The sequence below is a fragment of the Molothrus aeneus genome, chromosome 26 (genome assembly GCF_037042795.1).
Source record: "Molothrus aeneus isolate 106 chromosome 26, BPBGC_Maene_1.0, whole genome shotgun sequence".
Taxonomy (NCBI): Eukaryota; Metazoa; Chordata; class Aves; order Passeriformes; family Icteridae; genus Molothrus; species Molothrus aeneus.
In genome coordinates this window covers 3899087-3922266 of record NC_089671.1, presented here as the reverse complement: position 1 = coordinate 3922266, position 23180 = coordinate 3899087, and the positions used below count along the sequence as shown (strand labels likewise).

At 40.9% G+C, this 23180-nt stretch overlaps 1 protein-coding gene across 1 annotated transcript in view; it reads right to left on the bottom strand.

Annotated features, from left to right (window-relative positions):
• Positions 1 to 23180, bottom strand: part of SMURF2 (SMAD specific E3 ubiquitin protein ligase 2) — a 61091-nt gene that overhangs the window by 18353 nt on the left and 19558 nt on the right. The window contains exons 2-7 of the mRNA XM_066565867.1: positions 14845 to 14883; positions 13267 to 13375; positions 6369 to 6502; positions 6131 to 6196; positions 2349 to 2433; positions 986 to 1069 (exon numbers count right to left, since the gene is read on the bottom strand). Coding sequence (XP_066421964.1) covers positions 986 to 1069; positions 2349 to 2433; positions 6131 to 6196; positions 6369 to 6502; positions 13267 to 13375; positions 14845 to 14883 — 517 coding nt within the window. The remainder of the gene's footprint in view (positions 1 to 985; positions 1070 to 2348; positions 2434 to 6130; positions 6197 to 6368; positions 6503 to 13266; positions 13376 to 14844; positions 14884 to 23180) is intronic.

The following is a 23180-nucleotide window of genomic DNA, read 5'->3' as shown; positions in this document are numbered from 1 at the left end:
ACTTTCTCACCTTGCCTTTGTGTGGCTGAGGAAGTGATCAGGCCTTGTTATTCCTTCTAACTTTTAAGGAATGTTATTAGGCCAGGATGGTGAAAAAGGGCTAAGCAAGAATAAAAGTAGTTGCTCACAAGAGCAACATTGACCAGCGTGATTTTGTATCTTTGCCACTTTCAGAAGGATTTCAAAGGGGTTAAAGGGAGATTTACAAGGTCACAAGAAATCCCCAACACAAATTATACATTTTGCATTTGGATTTCTACTGTGTCTAGAGCTTAGAATGGGTATTTCAATATACCAGAATATACAATATACCAGAAATAGGAAAACAAAAAGCTGTTCAGTCCTTTCAATCCAAAACTGCAAACACGTATCAGAGCTGACAGTGTTAACAGTCCAGATTATTTAAAATCAAATATATCCATGCAGGGATCAGAATGATATTGAGAATGGAAGAGAACATCTGCAGGCACAGACAATCTGCAGAGGATTCTGATAAAAATGCAATGACACTGCCTGAAACACAGGCAACAGCAAAAGTGGCTTGAGGAACAGTTTCACAACACCCATTTACAGTGATCAGAAAAAGTGATCACAATGATTTCCAAACACACTCTGCAGCCATCAGCTGTAACTGTGCTGGGTTACATGGTCACAGGGCAGGGTCTGACAGCTATTCATGATCTCACTTCTTCACCCCTTAAGATGTCTGCAAAAAATAATGTCTGTATTTATAGAGCTCTACCACAGCATCTCTACAAGAAAACAAAGATGTTACAACCAGGGCAGGGAAAAAAGGAGTCAGAATGATCTTCTGAGTTAAATATTAGGCAGACTGAAGGAGAAGGATGCTGAAGAAGGAAAGCATTCAGCTTGTGCAGAGTGACTGAGCAGAGGAATGGGCAACCCAATCCCCCTGTGAGAGCCCCTTGGAAGTGCTCAATAACCCAACTCCATCCTCCCTGCAGGGTCCCAGGGAACTCCTCACCGTGTGGGTCGCTCCCACTGAGTTGTCCGTGTGATGTGGTTTAAATACTGGATCCTTCCAGAAGCTGTCCTGCGCTCCTCCCACCTGCAGGGCACACAGGCACACATAAGGCACTGGGTGGCATTTCCAGGAAACCAGGGCACAAAACGTTCCCAACAGAAATGCCCAGCTCAGAAGACTTACACTGCTATGAATCACATGAGCTGAGTGAGGAGACAGGAAACAACTGAAAGTTCAACTCTGAAATGGTTTAACATATTCTTCCCTTGGAACCAGGCACATCATTAACAGTATCACACCTTCATATTCAATAATGAATTGAATTCTAATTAAATCCAAATAGCCACATAAAGGAACTTCTTGGAAACATGTTTAATAATGCATTTAACTTCTTCTGACCACTGACTCTAGCAAATGCTTTCATAGCATCTTCACGCACTGCTTGCTTTCATTAAAAAGTCAGCTTCAAATAATGTAACTTTTGAATTATCATTAAATTTGCACACTGAAATACACAAGGCTGTACAGCAAACTTTGCAGTTAACACAACTAAGTGAGCAATATTTATGTAAGGAACATTCTGAAGTGAAAATTTAGAAGCAGTTTCAAAAATGTTTTTGACTTATCTTGACTCCAAATTAACAAAAGAATGCTGTTACAGACTAGGATGATGATTTGCATTTCAAAATTCATCCTCTGAAAACTCATTTTCTCCTGTCTTTACCTGCCAAGAATCACATTCAGAAAGTCTGTGTTTGCTCTGAAGAAGTTGCTGACAGCACCAGAACCTAAACCAGAGTATTTTCTTGTGTTTGCAAAACTGTTCTAAGTGATAATGATGTCATTAACTCTCACAGGGACAAACAAGAATCCTATATCCTACTTTTGGAAGGTAAATACAGCAAGAACTTGGGCTTCATTACCTTTTCCAGTCACGTTTTCTTCCCTAAGAGGTGCATGAAGAAGAAGTGATCCATGTTTATCACAGTGGATCTACACCTCTGCATAGTGCTGCAGAAGGGCAGCCAGGCAGTGTGGTCACTTCCTTGCTACAAAACTACTGCATGCATAAGGCACTTTGCTGGCTGTGATTTAATCTGAAATATGTGGTTTTTTGGACAAGTTCTTTTACAAAGCATTTCTTTACATATGTCACCTCCCTTTTTCCAAGTGGAGATAAGAGAACAGCCAAACTATCAACTGCTCTGTGCACCCCAGCTGGCTCAGCTACTGTTCTGAATGCAGAACTGCACAACTCTGAGTGCAAGATTTAAAACTATTTATTTGCACACTGAGTTCTCCTATCACAGCAGCCTGTTGTATGAGCTGGATTTGTGTTTCCATCCCAGTGATGTCAGCTTACCCATCTGGTAAATCGTTATCGAATAACCGACTGCAATCCACAACTTGTCCTCCTGTGCCTATTCGGTCTCTGGACTGAAGACTGACTATTAGGATAACAAAAGAATTATTAAAAATGTGGCATCTGAATGCAAATTGTGGTTACATTTGAAAGAGAATTGGTACAACTTGGAGGATTAAGCTGAGACAGGTTTGGGATATTTTTTCCTTCTCACAAGTCAAAGATGTTTGCAAAGGATCTCTGTTTTCATACATGGAATTCTCTACATCTTACTTCAAAAAAAGTTAGCTTAAGGCATATGAGTGCATGTTAAGGCAGAAGAGGAAGTGAGCTGTGAAACTGCAATTAATTTTGTGTGTTGAGATGGACTGTGACACTCAACTGGTGGCACTGGGGTGCCACCTCACACACGGCTGGGACGGGGCAACAGCAGAACACTGAACAGGAAGAGCTAAAATAAGGAATTCCTCCCTGGTTTTGACTCCTTCTCACGTATTTTGTGCACCCATGGGTTTGAACACACACACAGATACACAAACACAAAACCAGGCACAATGTAACTGCTAGAAGCACTTTCAGATTTGGTTTATTGGCTACTTTCTAACACCAGCAGTAAGAAGTCAAGGGCAACTCACACGAGGCAGCCTGAAGAGCCCTTGCTTGCCCTCACCAAAACTGCTTCACTTTTAATTTTTTTTTTACATGATTCACTGTAATGGGTATTTATGCCTGAAGCTTTTGTACTGCAATTATGAAAACAAAGATTTTTTTTTAGGCTGCTTTTGTTCCCAATATCACAGTTTGAAAGTGTCCAATCTGATAATTTATGACACTTGTGTTCCTGTGCGGTTGGGGTGGTTTTTTGATGTTTTGTTATGCCTTTAACAATAAAACAATTGCTTAAAAAGCTAAATACGTGCTGTGGCCCACATTTCTTGAGGTGGCATTAACATACCTCTGGACAACTGTCTTCAAGTCCTATTTATATGCAGTGAAACGATCTTAACCTGGATGCAACCAAACTTTTGTAGAGATCAGAAAGTTTAAAAAGCTGGAGCAGAACTGGCAGATTTTGCCTGAGTCCCCAAATTTTCACCAACATGTTTTGAAGCTTAGAACTCAACAGACCAACCCAGGGAGCCCTGGAGTACCTGCTGCATTCCTAATCCACATCAACCCCTCATGGTCCATGAACTCTAACATTACAAAACAACTTCAGAGGGAAAGACACCTTTAAATTCAACCAAACCAGGATCTCACATGATGCATTTATTCTGCCACAACCCCACACACTTCAAGTTCACACCACTGCAGGTAGGCAAGGTTGGGCAAGCAAAAAGAGACAGAAATTAACATAAACAAAGGCAATTACCTCCCCTTTGCCTATGTGAGGAGCAAAATCTGTGCACAGCTTCATTTTGTAATAAGTAAGGGCTTATTTTTTTCTGCACTGCCACATCAGAAATAAAGTAGTGGCACAGAAAGAAGAGTTTCAAGATTAAGATAAAATTCAGATGCCCCTGGATCCATTGCTGAAAATGCCCCCTTTTCTTCCTCTCTGAAGACAACCCCGGGATTTAAGATAAAGATCCCCCTGGTCCCTGTACCAAGGCATACCCACTGTGCACTTGATTTGCAAGATTATCATCTGCTGAAGGCATCAATTACATTTTAATATTGGTTTGCAATATTGCATGGTCTCTTAATTTAACAGAGTTTATAATTGGAAGAACTGAGAGTATATTTATAACTTATTCTGCCTTTTACTTGTTTTTAATCCAGATTTCTCTACCATCTAACTACTACAGTGGTATTATATAGTTTTCTGAGCCTCATTCATCCACTCAATAAAGTTGCATTAGTGAAGAAAGATTAAAATATAAGAAGATTAATAATGACAACTTAAATAAAAAAAAGACAGGAGTCTCTGGAATCTTACCAAGGATGCATTAAATTAAAACAGAACCATGACTGAGTAAACTTGACCTTTCTGATGGTAGAACACAGATTTGCTCTGGGTCTCTGCTGCAACCTGACAAGGTGCTTTCTGTAGGTTCAGTGCACAATCCAACAGCTCCTGGTGTCAGGGGCAGCCCCAGCAGCATCCCAGGAGAGCCAGAGCTGCTTTGGCTGCCCCACTTCCCACAGGCACATGGGCTAAAGGCAGCCTGGCAGTGCAGCCTGTGCCCCACTGCTGACAGCTCTCACTGCTTCTCCCTGACCAGTCCTCTCTGAAGCCTCTTTGTCACTGCACCCTGCAAGGCATTTGCCACAGGCTCCCAGACCTTTCTGCTTTGGGGAGGGGTTTATGGGTTGTTTTTTCCCCTTTAATGAATGGCAGCACTCCCCAGCAATGCTGACCAGGATGTGAGTTCATACTCTGGAGGGCAGCATGAGAGCACAGTCCCTGCTCTGTGCTGTGCAGCTCCCAGCACACCCTGAAGCTGCTCTCCTGTGCTCCCAGCTCAGCCTCCCCTCCAAGGGCACCCCCAAACAAAGCTGCACACACAGGGATGCTCAGGGGACCAAGGCCAGCAAGCAAACCAAACCCACAGCAAAACACACCCCAGAGAAGTGACTGATTCATCCTCTGTGCAAGCTCATGTGGAAAATTTAATTGAGAACAGCCTGAAGGGTCAGCAATGCACTTACAAATCCACATTTCTACCATCATTTCACTCTTTTGTGCCACCACCCTCTGATCCTAATGCAAGCACTTGAAGATCAGACAGAGCCAGATGATTAAAGCCACACCAAGAGGTAAAGTCACAGGTATGATTCAACAGAGGGAGGCAAACAAACACACTTATTTGCTGACTAGTATTTCAGAGGTGTTCCCTGGCTGACAGAAGTGCTGTTTGGATATAATTTCAACTAAGAATTGAACATAAAAATTCACTTTCCTTTCCCTCATGTCCAAATATTCTCATTAACATCTTGCTGTATAAATAAAGAACTTCCTTATCCTGACCAACTTTTGACTTACATGACCTATTAGAAATGCTGAGAACTGAGAAGGGACCAAACAAAGAACTAAGAATGCACCAAAAAGAGTATTTATGAAGTTTTTTCTGGATACTTGCTTTTCAATTTGCCAGCTTCTTTTTAATTCTGAAGTTATTTAAAGTTCATTAGTTCACAGAATGACAAAGCACAGTTACTGAGGTTGTTGACAGACTTGTTAATAAGCCAGGAAAACACAAAATTAATTGATCAAGTCATCCCAGACAGCAATTTTACTTGCTTATAAGCAAGATGCTTTTTAGGTTTTCCCCAAAACCTAAAGGAAGCACAACCTTGCTGGAGTTCTCAATGGCCAAGAATTTTGTAGTCAGCTTTTCACAGAGAGCTCACACTCAAACTGCCACCATTCTTTACAGTGAAATGAAAAACTTTCTAATTTTTTTTTTTATTATCTATGGTCTTATTTGCCCCAACATTTATTATAATATTTTGGTTTGGGGCTTTTTAGGTGGTTTGAGCATTTTGGTTTGGGTTTTTTTGGTGGGTTTTTTTTCCTCTTTTTTGGGGGATTTTTTTTGTTGTTGTTGTTTTGGGGGTTTTGTTTGTTTGTTTGTTTTTGTTGGGTGGTTTTGGGGTTGTTTTTTTGTTTTTTTTTTTTTAAATTCTCTACTGACATAATTCTAGCCTGAGGTCCAAATGGCTCTGGCAGTAGAAAGGAGAGTTCAATATAGAAAACTAACATCAAGAAGAGTTATTTCTATAGCTACTTTAGAAACTAAAGATAAAAACAGAACTAGAAGATAAAAACCTTTACTCACCTACTATCTGTCCTCTAACAGTATCGTTGTCATTTGGCCCAAGCTTGCAGAGATCCAACCTCTGATCTACAAAATGAGGGCACAAAATCATACAACAAAACAAAATACCATCACAAACCACCTGGAATAGAAAAGCTTTATAAAAAGCCAGCAAAAACCCAATTAAGTGTCATTTTTCAAAAGCTTGTGCATGCAAGCTTGAGCTGAAAGAGAAGAAACCTGTCCTTAGCTTACTTACAACCAGTGTCTTTAAGGCGGTTGATGGCGTTTGAGAGAAGCCTGACACAACCCAGAAAACCAGCTCCCTGCTTTTTATGAATTTTCTTGTGATTCCACACGCTGATCGTTATTGAATCCGACTTCCCAATGTATCTGAAAAACGTGGAACAAACAGCACTGTCAGTGGCACTCACTGAACACTCTGATGATGCATCAGAAACCACCTTGGGGGAAGAAAGATCATCAACCACCTCATTAAAAATTTATCACACACTGTAATGGCAAGAGAGAGCAAGTCACCTGCAGGTAAGATGTACCCTGGACTTCAATGGGAGCATGTCTCATGGAGGAGCTCGCTTGAATACAAACTGCTCTGAAAGCCTGATTATTTGGGAAGGGGGCACTCATGGGAACTGAAATCTGTTCAAACAGCAACATGAGCAGCTGGCTCTTCACCACAGCTCTGAGCAGCCCCAACATGCTCAGCCCCATGCCCCAGCCTAGCCTGCCCCAAGGGGACAATGCTGTGGCATCCCAGCAGTGTCTGGGGACAGCAGGAGCAGGGACAGCGGCCCCAGTGCAGGGCAGGAGCCCCAGGAATGCAGGGAGCCCCAGCAGGCAGCACTGCCAGGCCAAGGCATCCCCCAGCTGCAGCTACCCCAGCCCGGGGAGGCTGAGTTAGCCTCAGTAAGGGATGGCTGGGACACTCCTGACACCTGAGAGCCACACAGCCAGGCACAGGGGCTTGGCTGGGACGTGCCACATTCCCCTCCTGCCCGGGACTCTCCTTGCAGCGTTCCCACAGAAATAAACCTGGATCTGGGTGCACTGCCTTGGGAAAACTGCACGCTGCAGGCTGCTTTACTTCTGCTTTTTTTGGTTGAAGCTTTGCTCTTCAGAGGCAATTGCTTTGCGAGCTGTTTTTGTTTTCAAAACTTTCAGAGGATGGTTTCAAAACACTCAAGATAAATCAGTGATTGCCAATACTGAATTATTACGGCTGTTTCAAGTTGAGGGAAATGAATTTGTAACTATGGCTCAGATCCCAAGAACTGCTTGTAGTTCTCTCTTCCCAGACCACAAATTCTGGCCTTAGTTTAGCTCCAAGTGCTTCTTTTTTATTTGTTTTTAAATGAAAATTGATCAACCAATATCTAAATACATCTCCCCATTGACTGTGGCTTTACTGGCTTTTAAACATCTTAATATTTTCTTAAAGATAGAACTGATACTGTCAAGGTTGGCAAACCAAATAATTTAACTAACTGGCATGGCTTAAAACTACAGCTGTGATCAGGTTAACACTTCTCCCATTTTTCCTTTTTCAAAAAGCAGAACTTGTACAACTTCTTTTTCCCACCTGCAGACAGCAACTGACCCAAGAAGTAGAAGACATAAAAACCTCATGGTTCAAAGTAACCACTGCATATTTACACAAAAACAAAAACAAACCCAAACAAAAGACAAATTTCACATTAAAAAACCCCAAAGTTTTTTGAATAGTAAACTGATTGTGTAATATAGGTCAGATTTTTGGCCTTACAACCTTGACAATGCCAATTTTGCATAAAGAAACGAGATGAAGATGGGTAATCACGTGCACAGTTGCAGTCTACAATGCTTTATGTACTTAAAATAAATTCTTATGAGAACAATTTAGGTGCACTTAAAAATAAAGACTTTTCATGACCTGTCTTGAATTTTCCAGTTTTCCTTGTTGCTTTAAAAAAGTCAAAGGTATATGGTTAAACACAATTTCATAACAGAACAGTTTGAATAATATGTAGAACAGCTGAATACACAAGACAGTTTCCAAGAATTCCTGTAATGTTTCAGGGTGAGGTTCTCAGGGTTGGGATGAACAGTCACCATCCACACCAAGCAGGTGGGAACTCCATATTCTACTATAATCTATTCTTGATTTTTGCACCCAAAAACCTGGGTTGGTTCACACTCTAAAAAGAAATATGCAAGACAAGTGGCATTTTTTCCAAATAAAAATCTCTATTTTTTTTTAAATAAAGGAAGAAAATAAATAGTTAAGTAACATCTAGTTGGCTTTAAAGCAAAATGTTTCATCTACATCTCTGCATCATTTCAGGCATAAAAACCCATGGTTGTATTTAGAGAGTGACAGTAGGACAAGCTGACATTTCCAATTCATTTGGTGGATAAGTTACATTTGTTTTACATCATCTGGCAATAAAGTTCCAACATAAAAGCCTGAGCTAGGAATTTTATTTCTTTATTAAAAAAGAATGTTCCAAAAAATAAAGTGTAACAAACCAAACCAGAAACAAAAAACCAGAACCCCCCCATTGTGTAGGATAACTCTCCCTTCCTCCTTGTAATTAAAGTTCTTGGAGCTTATATTTCTTTTTTTACTCTATCCTATCAGCAATATCTATTCCACAGCTTCAGGACTTCAATAGAGACAATGAGATTAGTATTAATGAAGTAGAAACATAGAAATTCAATTGCACAGACATTTTGTTGACTTTCATATTTTCTGAACCTTTACACTTAAGACTCTGGTTAAGAACTGCATGTTCCGAAATTTTCATTTCCCTACTCTAAGCACTTTCACTTCTAAGAAAAAAACATCAAATTCATGCCTAAGTAGAAACCTCTAAATTATTTAAATAAAAATTTAGAACACGGGGACAATTGTTATTTTGTCTAGCACTGGGAATTGAGTGACTTTTCATCCCCAAGGCATTACATACACTCTCCCTGAAGAGTTCACCTCGCTGAGAAATGTGGACTGAAGAAAGTGGAAAAATATATTCCTGAAAAAACACACCTCTTCCTGATCACAAGCCAGACATACTCCCTCCAGAAAGAGAGAAAAATGCAGCATCACGAGGTATGAACTCAGGTTTGGAAGCCAGGAATTCCCTATTTCTAATCCATGCTGTCACACAGACTGTTTTTACGACCTGGACAAATTATTTGGTTTTTTTCTCCATTTTCCCATTTCTGACTTTTTTTCTAATATAATCTCAGTGTTCTGCTTTGAGCTACCAACTGCTTTCAGACTGGGGAGAAGAGGGTGTGAAGAGACAGAATGAAAAATAGCACCCCAATATTTTTCTCCCATCTTCATTCACTTCCTTCCCGGCATTTCCCATCTGTGCAGCAACTGAAGCGCGACTGAGCCTCTGGGATGGTCCCCAGGACCTGCCAGGCGCTGTGGCTGGGGCAGGGACGGGGCAGGAATGGGGCAGGGACGGGGCAGGGACGGGGGTGGAAAGGGACTGGAAAGGGACTGGAAAGGGACTGGAAAGGGACTGGAAAGGGACTGGAAAGGGACTGGAAAGGGGCAGAGCCGAGTGGTACTCACGGGCTGCTGCAAAGGGCATCAACTTCATCCAAAGGGCCTCAAGCCCCACGTGGAGAAAGAAAAGGAGGTGCCCAGAGCTGTTTGATGGCTCTTTAGGAGCTCATCTAGGATGGGATTGTCTAAAGCAGCACTAGGCAGAGCTGCTGCCTTCTCTCCCTGAGAAAAATCCAGGATCCTTAGCACTCACCAGACAAAATAGAGCCAGAGGACTGGGGGAGAGAAGTGATTCTGCCAGGGCACTGCAGCAGCCTGAGGATGTGAAGGCACCAGAGAGCAGCAGAAGCTGCAGTGAGGAGACTTTGGGAAGAGGAGAAGTTATTTTTGGGAGCTGGGTGAGGTTCCATTGGAGAGAGATCCCAAAGAAGAGTCCATGTGGGAACCCTTGAGGGGCACAGACTAAAGCTGGGACCAGGAGCAGGTTTGGGTGGAGGTGATGGTACAAACTCCTTTCACACAGAAAGGGGATGGGACCTGCTGTGCCTTAGGGGCAGGGGCTGCTAGGGAGGCTGGGGCAGACCGGGCAGGGCAATGTGGGAGAGGTCTGGCTACAACAGCAGGGAAGAAAGGAGAAGGAAGAGAAAAAAGGGATTTAAGTTCCTGAACGGCTGGTTTAGGTAGTTTAGTTCTGAATGCAAGAAGGCTGTAAATGTGTCAAGTCTGGTTATTCAAAAGCTCTGAGGAAAGGCCTGAACAATAGGGGAAACACAAACAAGACTGAAAATAAGGAAGGGGAATACATCCAGGGCAAGCATGGTATTTTACTGACATTAAACTACATCCAGACAGCAACTATTTGGCAATTTCTTTCTGGAAAGTCTCCCAGATTCCCCCTCTCTACACACACACCCATCCAGGCTGAAGAATCCAAGCAGCTAATTCAACCACTTCCTTTTCACACTAAGAGCTGAATTAAGAACCACATAAGGCAGAAGCCAACTCCTTTTGCACTTTAGAGCACTGCAGAAGTCCTTCTAAAAAATTCTTATACAACAGAATATCTACTTATGCTGAATCAGGTTAGCAAACCACAAAATTCTCTTGGAATTAGCAACTTAATTCAGACATTACTGCATGAATATATTACAACAGCTCCATCTGACTGTGCCATTTGCATCTGCCACCATATGGTACATGAAAAAATTATCTTAATATCTGGTGCAGATGAAAAGCTGAGACCTGCCACTGAGTAAATTATACAGTAAAAAATTACCTGACAATAACAGCCAGGCAGTGAGTTGTTGTACCAAAGAGATTTAATCTTTTACTGCTGTTTTAAATAGGAAGTGGAGATAATGTGAAGATGTTTATAAATGGAAATATATTTCCCTGGAGTAAGGAATAACAGGTGACACTAAAAAGGGGTTAAATTATTATGAAGAAAATTTGGAGAGGGAAAGGATTATTTTCTAATAAGAAGGCCTGACACCACAACAAATTTTTACTTTGGATTAGAAATACTGGATATACTTCTGTCATCAGGGAGTTCAACAGCCAGAATCAAACAAAGTAGTTTTGCCTAGAGGACAAGATTTTTATATTGAAAATAATACACTAATGCAACAAAATAATTTTTTTCAGGGAACTTCTCTGAACAAGAAGAAAACAAACCACCACCCACAAAAAATACTTCACACAGGTCTAAATTCCATTGGACAATCCAGCAAGAGATGCTTCAAATTTGCTCAAGCAAAACATTCTGCCAGAACCCCCCTTTTTCTCTCTGCTTTTTGTAATATGTTGTGGATTACAATCACAGCCTTGGAAAGACAATACAGTATCCAGATACAACCATGGCTTGTTCTATAAAACAACCTAAAAATACCTTCTCATCATCCTTCCTTAATAGTTCCAACCAGAAAGGAATTTTTTCTGAAGATTTTACAGTTTTTTTCCATTACTCTTGTTGCATATCAACATCCTCCCTCGTTTCCCACGTCCTCTGCTTCTTTTCTCCAGAAGGGAATCAAATCATCAGCCCAGGGAGCACTGAGCATCCCTGACAGCCACTCCAGACAACTCTGCTGTGCCACAGCACTTCCAACTGGCCAGCACTGGGGCAGCCACGGGGAACCAGTGCCCTCCCCACAGAATTCTGGCACAGAATCCACAGTGCCAGACCATGCCCACCCTGCTCCCACGGCAGAGTCCCTCCCCCAGTTGCACAAAGGTTACAGAAGGATTTGCCCTCAGCACTTCCCACCTTCCATCCCTGGAAAGCTGTGCATTAATGCTCATTAACAGAGCCACCTAGCTGAAAAACAGTCCAAGTTTGTGCTTGGTTTCAGGGATTTCTCTTGAGCTCTACTCTGATCCTTCAAGAGGACATGGAAAGGCAAAGGTCTGAAACCCACTCTGTATAAATCAATATTTTGATAGGCTTAGTACCATTATTTAGTACCATTAAAAAACCAAGTTAATTTAGAATTCTTTCAATTGAAAAGAGAGCCATTTGCTACACATGAACTTAAAACTTGCTTTGCATCCATTTCTTTAACAAATATGAATTACAGTCTCACATGCAGAATCTAAGCTTGAAATGGGTTTGGATAATAAAACCATAATATTATTATTTCACTAAACTGCCATGATACTTTGTTAAGCAGTGAAGAAAATGTTCTATATCCTGCACTAACACATTATGAACAAGGACTTCACATATTTAGTCTTGGATATTCAAATAAGGAGGAGATCAAGACATGACTTTAAACCAGGCCTTTCATATTCTGCTGTGAGACCCATCAAGCTGCTTTTCTTCACTGGGAAAAAGAGGGACAAGAAATTGTCTGTGTACCAACTCCAATTTGCTGCAGGTTTGGTGATGGCCAAAGTCACATAAATATGCTCAAACAGTTTCTAATAATACAGGACAGGGAATGGAGCCTTGGGGGGAAAGTCAGAGATCAGAACAGGAGAATACAATGATGCAAAACAGTTCATTTCCCTTCCCTATCTTTCATGCCAAGGAAAAAGATAAAGAATAAAAGACAAGGAAAATAAAGCATGCACAGAGACCTACATAAAAATCAAAGCTTTAATAACTTATATTGTACAGAAATATTCTATACTTTAGAAAAAGAGGAAAACCATGACATATATGTGCCATACTGATTCTATTGCTCAAAAGCACCAAAAGGTGCTTAAGTGATGGCAACAATAATTCAGAGTGAGAACATTTGGGACAGAAAATGACAGAAAGGAGAGAAAATTGAACAAAAGGCACACAGAAAAAGATACTGTAGCACCACAACCAACAAAAATTGCATCAAGAGAAGAGCAGTTTGAGGGAAATACTGTCAATTACTTGCTTCATTTTAACATGAAAATACCACAATAAAACAACACTTTAGTCCATGTAAGCATGCTGCAGACATCAGCACCAGAAAAACAAGTGCAGTGTTTAAATTTTGAGGTAAATGAGAAAGTGGAATTTTGCTAGGTGGACTTTTCACTCAAACTAATAAACTCTGGGACACTTTCCAAGCTGTACATAGGACAGGATAAAGAACATCTGACATTGTCTGTGTAATTTAGAGGATTTCACTTCAAACCTTTGGGTATCACTGTTACCACCTACAGGTCATAATGCTGATTCCATTTGGGATCAAGTGTATTCTTCACAGTATCTGTAGAATGGCATTGGCCAGATCCATCCACCACAACCTTTGCAAAGGGATCAGGAAGTCCTACAAGGAAGAAAAGAAAAAAAAAGCTACCAAGTGGATCAGGATGCTTTGAAGTCCTTTATCATTGCTCAGTTATTTATTTTTTCATTTGAAGATTTATTTGCCTTTTATTCATAAATAAGACCCCTACTTTATGAATGACATATTAAGCACAGGATATGGGTAAATTAGCAATTTATTTCACTGATATGGACTAAGAAAAAGTTGTGTAAATCAAACACATTGGGAAAAAAAAATCAAAACACCTTAATCTTCCTAATTTAGGTTTGAGTAAATTATCAGCATACAAAGAAGCCAAAGGCAGAGAAAACAGAGTTACATTCTTTATACATTTAAGATCAAATCACAGTTTTGGTTGATATTGAAGTAACAGAATTGCCTCTAACAGGTTATTTTTGGTGACACTGAACACCAAAACTCAGTGTAAAGAGGGTGCTGACCTCCAGATTCAGGGCTGGAAGAGCAGCAGGGGCAGAGCAGCCCACAATGATCAGCACCTCCTGCTGAACTGACCCAAGGGATGGTCCCACCCCCGACTCCCCAGGTCCTGCCCTTTCCCCCACACTTCCATTCCTCCCCTCATCACTGCTGTGAGCCAGCTGGAGGAACCAAGGTGGGGAAACATTCATCACATCTGCTGAGGTGCAACTTTGCCCCAGCTGCATTTCAGGTGACTCAGCCAGAGCTGGTCAGGCAGCAGAGGGCTCAGGACAAGTGTCACAGAGAGCACATGGGGACAAAGGAGCGGGACCTTGGGACACCAGCGCTGCAGCATCACACACTGCACATCTGAGGGGGTTTTTCAAACTGTTATGCACACAAGAACTTGTAATCAATACAGAAATCCAGATATAAGCAATGTTTCAGAAGTATCTCAAACCACTGCCTCTTCTGTTTCTTTCCAAAGCTCAGGTCTGCTCTGCCAAATTCCTCCTGCTCCCTTCTGCTCCTCACCTGTAAAGGTGGGAGGCGGCAGGCAGGTGATCTGGGCATGCAGGACACAGGCAACAGCATTCCTTTCTGCCTTCTTCATCTACTTCTTAGCACTTCTTTCAAAACATTATTAAAATTAATTAAAATATAATTTCAGAGTACGTCGGTGTTATGAGGTGGTTATTAATAATTCAGGAGCACATCTGTTTGCTTGACAAAAGGTTCTTGGATGAAAAACAACTTAATAAATATATGGCACTAAATTTGAAAAACATGTAATTTGCCTGAGTGGGTAAATTTGTTTCCCACTCCCATAAAAACAGACAGAGTGTGTCAGTGTTTTAATTATTATTATGATTCTGTGCCGAGTGTCACCTAAGACAAAAATAGAAGCCCTGAAATAAAACATCAAAGCCTTCAGCCCTCTTACTGCAAATATCTTAATATAATGATCATATGCAAACACTGGACTACAGAACTTGTATAATATTTATTCCATCTATAAATAAATGTATAAAACTGTAACAGCTACTTACGGAAAAAGTCCTTTTTCACCAAGTTTTTTGCACACAGTACTGCAAGAAGAACAGAAACACAAAATTAAGTTACTGATTGCCAACTTTAAAAAAACATTATTTTACCTGTCCAGCACTTCAGAAAACCCTGCTTAAAATAAAACAAACTTAAATGAATTGTGCTGCTTCACCATTTATATTGTCATGTGAATTAATTCCTGAAAGCTGAGCTGGAAGTGACAACTTTTAGCAATGCACCTGGAGGCAGATAACACTGGAAGTGAGATGGTTGTGCTTTCCTCAGGCAATAGTTTCAGTTTTTAGGGGCTTTTTTTAACTCCTCTCAACGATTTTGCCAACTGTGAGTTCACCAGAGAGGGGCCTGGAGCACTCCTGGCTGGTTCACCATAATTAGTGCTGGGACACAAGCAGGGGCTCATGCTCAGTTCTACAGCCCAGCAAAAGCTTCCTTGGTCATAAAAAACAGAACATCAGGCAGCCAAGGCTTTGCTGTTATCCTGCATCCTTAACAAATAAAAGGTTTTACCTGAAAAGCATTTGGGTGGAGCACACTAACTTCTAAAGCCAGAGTTTTGATGGTTCCAAAGATATCTTTTATTTGTAGTAGCTGATAATTGTTTCAGGCTTTTTTTGTTTGTTTGTTTAAATTAAAAGGAAGGAACATTTGCATTTGTCAACTAAAAATACCCAGGGGAAAACAATCTCCTATGAGAATAAATTTCAATAAACAAATAAATAAATAAAAGGTCAAGGGGGACAAATTTCATATAAAGGTGCCAAGGTACACAAAGAAGACTTCACAAACTGCACACCACTGGTCAACTACTATGCTTATCTATAATCACAGGTTTAGTAAGCAGGAAATATTAGATTCCCCCGTGAAACATTAAAATATTTACTGATAACACAAAGGGATTCTTGGGGATTGAGCAAAAGCATGAATTCCCACAGCTACTATTAAAAAAAAAAAAAAAAGAGGGGGGGAGTGGGAAGAGTTATTTGGTTGGAACCTGATGCTGCAAGAGATTCCTCACTATATGATTCCCTTGGATATTTTTCCTATGAGATCGCCAATATTTATCACCGCCAGGAAATGCAAAGACAGAAAAGTGCATCCAATAATCACATCCCACAGGCACCACCAACACCAAACACCATTGGTCATCCCTTTCCCCCCCAGAACACCCTCCCACCGATCCTGCAAGGCTCCTGACCCCCAATTTCTGCCTGAATAAAAGCAGGCAGAGGCAATCCATGAGCATGAGCACTCCCATGGAGATCTCCACAGCCAGGGCAGAGGAGCACCACCCTGGCCAGTCTGAACAATGGAATTCATCTTTCCCCAGTTTTTACATTCATAAAGATGCTGATTTTAATGAGGCTGCTTTCCACTGGAATTCAGCACTGTAAAATCTGGCTACAGCTCTGCTCAGGTCTGAGGAGCTTTGGTCCTCCATGAAACACAAGGAGATGCCTATCAGTGGCTGCAGGGAGTCACAGAACAACTCCTTCACACCCACCTATTCCACAGGAAAGGGACATTCCTCTTCTACAGCAAAGTTCCCAGGAAAATTTCAGCACAGTAGTTTGACACAAGGGGCTGCTAATAACATTGTTACCCTGAGAAAGAAGTGCCTGGTTCCAGGTTGGTAGCTTCAGGGGTTTTTTAAGGATGATAAAAGTAATAAATATAATTTCTCTCCATTCAAAGACATACTGGTAGTCCTAAAGCAGAGCTCCATTTAAGGGATTTTCACCCAATAATTTCAATCTGAACAGTCAAGAGTAACAAAATACTACCAGAGAGTCAAATGTTTCAGGTATTTGATACCCAGCACTCAAGTCCATATAGGAAAGAGACTGTCACATCACTGCTCCACAAATCAAATAAAGTTCTTTGGATGGTATAATAAAAACCCCACAGTTATCAAAGGCTTCCACATGCCAAACAATCTAAAGTTTACTCTATACAGAACTTTGAGAACAACCTAAAGGCATCTGAAAAAGAAGAGATAATAGAAAAACTGCTTTTGCTGCTCCTTAAGGTTTTATTACACCAAGAATATCCTCAGATGAGTGATAACACAAGAGACATCATCTGCCCAAGAACTGCAGTAGTTACTGCTCACCAGCCACCTTTCATCTAGTGGTGAAAAGCTTCAAGTAAAATAGATGCTTATACACATGGCAACTTTCTAAAATATATATAATTATTGTCACAGTTTTACCCATTTCAAGTAATGGGAAGTGTCAAGTGAAGCTGAGGGCTTAAAATCCAATAGTTAAATTAAAATTCATCTACAGCACAGCCACACAGGGTGCTCCTGAAACTGTATAATGTCCAAGACACAAGAGGTTCAACTATTCTTGTGAGAGAAATTGTAATGTTAACTAATTACAAACACTTCTTTTCAAAAAGAAAGCAAGCCTGCCAATGTAATTTAACTGAAGTCTCATTTTTATAAGATTGGGCACATGCAGAGCACACACACTAATAACTGCTTCCCCAACAATTAGCCTTGAGTGAACAAACTAATATTTTTGGCTCAGCTTTTCCCTCTCTAGTAACCACATTTAAGGCAAGTCAGATGTCAACCCACTCTGGCTTTGTCAGGTTAACAAAACAGGAGAGATGCTGAGAAAGCTTCCACTAACAACACCCTCTCTGCCAGGTATTTCTAGGTAAAAAAGCCCAGGTCCCAGGAGCATCAGCTCAACTCAAAGTGAAACAAACTTCTTCCACACACACAGAGCTCTCATCTATCTCAGGACTTTTTTTGGACAAAACTTTTCCCACTGGTGGGAAAAGTACCAGAGTTTATGCTCCACTTTTCTAACAGTTTCAACACTGTATTAAAACCTGTCCTGAATATTCTGATAAGCAGCTGATTAATAGTTCCTTGAGAATAAAAGCTAAGGAAGTTTGGTTTCCTATGGATTTATGGTTCATGGTTGACTGAAGGCTGTGGCTGAGGCTTTTTCCCCTGGGCATTCAGACAGAGCCTCTCCCAGCAGGCAGGATCTGCTCAGCCTTTTCCTCTGGCTCCAGGTCACTGCCAGGGTCTCCTCTTTATCCAGGCCATGATCCTCACTAAACTCACAGGACTTAATTATCTTTGAGTCCTCTATCCTAAGCTCAATTTAAGCTAAAGATTCAAAACCCAGAAAGAACCAGAGGGAGGTTTCCTTCCCTTGATGATTCTGGACCAAACGCTCATCATTATCAGATCGACACAGCCCCACCACTAAAGGATCCTCTGGAGGCACAAGGGCACTGCAGGAGTTATTTATTATTTGGATGTGCTTGTTCTAAGGCACTTTTTGTTACAATTCTTTTGAAACAAAACGTTATTTAAACTTGCCCTGGAACTAGAATGCAAACCAGTGGCTGGATACACTGACAAAGAACAGGGGGGTGTGTTGTACCATAAGTGCATCATCAAATGACATTAATGGCTTCTAGCACACATGTGTAGATAAAGTATTCATTACAGAGTATCAGTGAGTCAATGGATAGCTATGTTTCTGTTTATTACAGACTTCCTGGGTAGTCTACAGAAGAGAACATTAATATTCCAATACATATGTGCCAAGACAAACAGCACACCAATTTTACATAGTATACATACATTAAATATTTTTTTATCATGCTTTATGATCTCATTCTAACATATGCTACTCAGGTCTGCTCACAGAAACATGAAAAGAGCATAATGTTATAAGCTACCCAGTCTCCTTCTATGACAGCTTTGCTACACAGGCCACAAATATTCAAAACTAGGAATTCAGTGAATCATATTTGCCAATTTCCTTTTTCTTATTTATTACTCCTGTGACTGAAAAAGAATGGTTTACTGAAAAATAATTTAACTACTTTAAGTAAATGCAAAATATTTAGTATCCCCAAACCCCTGTAATCAATGTGTTAGCTATTAAAATTTACATGCAATTATAGAGGGGGTGAATAATTGGTTCAACTCACATAAAAACTGAAAGGAACTATGACTATTGAAAAGGTCAGTTTTATAGAAAGATAAATATTTCCCTCTCATTTTCTGCACTCTGTTTATTCTTTTTGCTAGTTACTGAAGAACTCTTGTTACAACTGCTGCTAACTTTGGAACCATTTTTACAGAAAAATCCAACTTTTAATGACATCAAGCTTTTGTAAGGGAAGGTAACCTAGGTTATACATTAACATTGTTTTTTATGAGTATTTAAAAGTCTGTTTATTTCAGAATAAATCAATAACACCAGGTCTCCACAGTTAGAGGGAAGAAGAACATGAAGCCCAAGTGGAAGGGGAGCTCCAATGCAGGAAGCCTGCACTGAAAACAAGTAAAAAGTGATAAAGATCTATGAGATTTCACAGAATCACCACCTCTCAGACATGAGCTCAGAGTCCTCAAGGATCCATTCACCTCCAAAGGCTGGGTAGCACCAGAATGAGTGCTGAGGAAGCAACATTAGAGGGAAAGAAAGTGTTCTGTGAATTCAAGGAACCCGGACATTTAAGGCTGTGTATTCAACCCCTGTGGGTATTTCCAGCCTCTATCAAACTGTTTGTAGCCAATTTGTTCACCACATTCACCTGCAAAACAGGAACACCACTATTTTACTTCACAGGTAGGTTTTAGTGCTACATTACCTGCATGTTTGTAGGACTCTGTTATCATGCACCTCTTTATTTATGACAAATTACGAGGTTTAAATGTGTTTGTACCCAGCAGCGTGAGGTACAAACACCTCAGGGCTACAGCTGTAGACAATCATTTTACAGATATATTAGTCCTAAAATCCCTATGTTAAAAATAATATTGCTTAAGCCATCTTAAGTAAGTAGTTTTTAAATGTGTATATTTGAGACACACCAATACTATCAAAGAAAGATTAAGGAAGACAGGTAAGAAAATAAAACCAATCGTGAATGTCCATGGAAGTGAGCACACCCACGGCAGAAGGAAACACACAATCAACACATTGAAGTCTCCACATGGCTCAGCAGAACCCCCCAGCCCATGGCAAACATCCATCCCTAAGAACCCACACTGTGTCAACAGACAGCCCTGAGGTTATGGGGAGGAAAGCACTCGCTCCAAAGCTAAGATTATGTTTTCTAATCTTCTGGCTTTCCACGTGTCATCACCACAGAAGAACAAGTTCAGCCTTCTGAATCCAACCAACAGTTTTAACATTATCATTCCTGTTGGTTTTTTCCTTCCCCGAGGGTTTTTCTCCCAGAAAAAGCACTTGTTCAAGAACATATGTAACACATGGGAGAGTGACAGGCTGCCTATCAATTTTTACCACAATGGCGCATTTTGAAGACAAGTCTTTCTTCCCCTACAGAAACACCATCTTTTACTGAAAGCCATTAGCGTTGGGTTTTGTGATCAGATCCCAGTTGTCTGCATGTTCTATGTGGGGCAATACAATCACTGAAATAAGTCCCAGCTGTAGAAACACAATGCTGTGCTGTTGCTAATGTGTGTTGTACTGATAATGAATGGTCGTCTATGCTTTAATCTGAATAAAGCTCCCAACTGCTCTGCCTCTCCTTGCCAAAAATTCCCCTTCCTCCTCCAGACTGTGGTTGCATTCCAATTACACTGCTGATTGGAATGAGCCTGCTTGGGGGAGGGAGAGGGAGGAAGGCAAATGAAGCCACACTCAGGCCCCTCCTCGCCTTCACGGCTGCCCCTGGGACCCAGAAATTGCTCGGGTGTTTGAACCTAAGGCTGACATGATGTACTTTTCTCCACAATGTACAAAACTCTTTGCAAATTCACTTATTTCTTTTAGAAAAGCCATTTGTGACAGGCAAACAGCACACGGTGCACAGGTTCCAGCAGGATGGCTCAATACTTTAAACATTTTTAAACAAATTCCTACTGGTTTCTTCCATTGTTGGCACGCTCACAAGAAACTTATATTTTTCTGCTTGCATTTCCTCCTTGGACCTGCCTGAATTCCCGCATGGGAAAACATAAAACAGGAGGTCCTCAACTATTTATTGAGCAAAGAGCTGTAAATAATGCCGTATGGATTTTGCAAATACAGCTGTTGAGGTAATAACTACCTCAATTAAGGTTTTGAAACAAAATTGTTTACCCTAACTATTCACATGAAGTTTTATTTTACAGTTAATCTCTCTGAGGAGTTTTTTTTTTAAGGTTCCATTTCCTTTGAAAGGTGCTTTTTCTGCAAATGAACAAAATGTTACAGAACATGACTGTAAAACTGAGAGTTTACTTTTGCTTAATGAAATTCCTGCATTTTTGAAGGTTGCAATGGATTGCTGTCAAGACTGGACACACAAAGGCAGGTAAACCTAGCAAATACTGTATTTTACAGGTGCACAGGGGCTTGGAGCTGAGGTCTTGCAGCACGAAATGGGTCAGAAGACAGCAGCTGACCATCATTCCGAGCAGACTGGAGCTCACTGGAAGGTTTCAGGTTGCACCCAACAGTACAGGGGCCTGCAGCTGTTCCTCCCTCAAAGCAGGTCCAGCCAGCACAGGGATACAAGGTAGAGCAGGGAGCTGAAGTGGCTTAACAGAAAATTGACCTTCTGGGGAGACAGATTAGTTCAGTGTTGGCCCCTAGAGCTGCACAGACTCACCCTCAGTCACGCCATCTGCAAACCTGCAGCAGAGGAAGTGCCACAAGCACAGGGCTGCAGAGCAGGGGAGATCAGCCAGGCTGCCCTTGCTGCAGTTGTGCTGGAGAACTGCACCCCATAAAACAAAATGCTACCCCAATGAAATTAAATGCTCCCCAAATGAAATTAAAATTTCATTCTAATGTAGACATGTAGTTTTTCCTCCTGCCTCTGTTTAGCAGCTTCAGAAATTTATTTTATTAAAAACAAAATTAAGTTAAAAGCAGATTTTGCCACCAGTATACCAACATAACCAGTTAACACCCTTCAGGTTTTTAGAGACACAATCTTCTCCTTAAACATTCAGCTTTTCCATTTCCCAAAGCACACTCAGAAATGCAGAACTAAAACACAAAAAAGCACTTCTCTTGCAAGTACACACACAATTACTTCCAGGCTGCTCTGTTTTACTTATGGACAGCTGTTCCTTCTGGGTCTCACAAAGCAACAGAAATTCAGAATAACCCCATGAGCTCTAAATCAGAGTCAGTACAAAACATGAACACACACAGAGAATGACAGGATCATTATTCTCCCCAATTGTAAAATTCAGCATCACCCAAAGCAACACTCCAAACTCACCCTCTGCAGGGCCTGGTGGAGGCAGCACGTGGAGCTGCAGGTGCCAGCACATGGAAGCCCAGTTCAGCCAAGGACACTGGACAGGCTGATGCTGATTTCAGACACACTCTGCTCCAGGACACCCAAGGCAATCACTCTCCCCCACCCTGGATCCCAGCTCTGCAGCAGGAAGAGCTGCAGGACACGCAGCCAGGTACACCCCAAACACCATCACGGGGCTGCTGCACCTGGGAATCGTCTCCTGATGGGGATTAGGAGCTGCATCACACAATCCCTTCTGCTCCTGATGGCAGCCAGGGCAACTGGGAAGGGGTGGTGGCATCTCCAACAGGCACAACTGCCTCCCAGCACACCTACAGCTTATACTGGTAGGAAATTAATTTCTAATTCTCTCACAAACTTATAAACTTCGTTTAAATTGAATGCAAACTTAACTTAGAATCATGTACCAATTCTAACTCTTACTAAGAACAGGCATTAGAACAATTCAAAAGTACTAATGGATTTTTGAAGTGCTATTTAATACTAACATGTCACGTTGCAGAAAAATATTCTGAGTGACATATAAAAGCATCACTACTAGACTGATGTCCAAACACAAGGTAGACAGCTTTAAAATAAACTCCATTAAAATATGCATTAGTATAAACATGGTACTAGAAAAGCACTTTTGACAAGAATTTCCTTCACTAATTGTTATAATTCTAAATTTTCCCATAAACACATTTCTGTAAGTTCAACACAAGCCAGATGTTAAATCCTTAATACACTACATGTAAAGTGAAACCCATTTCCAAGGATCACATACATTACAAGCATTGTCAGTTAGAAACCTGTGTCTCAACAAATCAGAATTTTTCTGTGGGACTAAACAAACAAATCCACAATAATCAGCAATATGCATATCTGGAAGTGACAAATGCCCTAATAATGCAATGTAATTTAAACTACTGCAAAAGATGCCAGAACCTAACACAAAACCAGTCCATTTTCTGCTCAACTGACTCAGTCTAAGTTCTCCACAAGAATTGGCTGTGCTGTGACTAGATTCAGAATTCCAGACCCATATAACTTGCACAGAATGTAACTCATG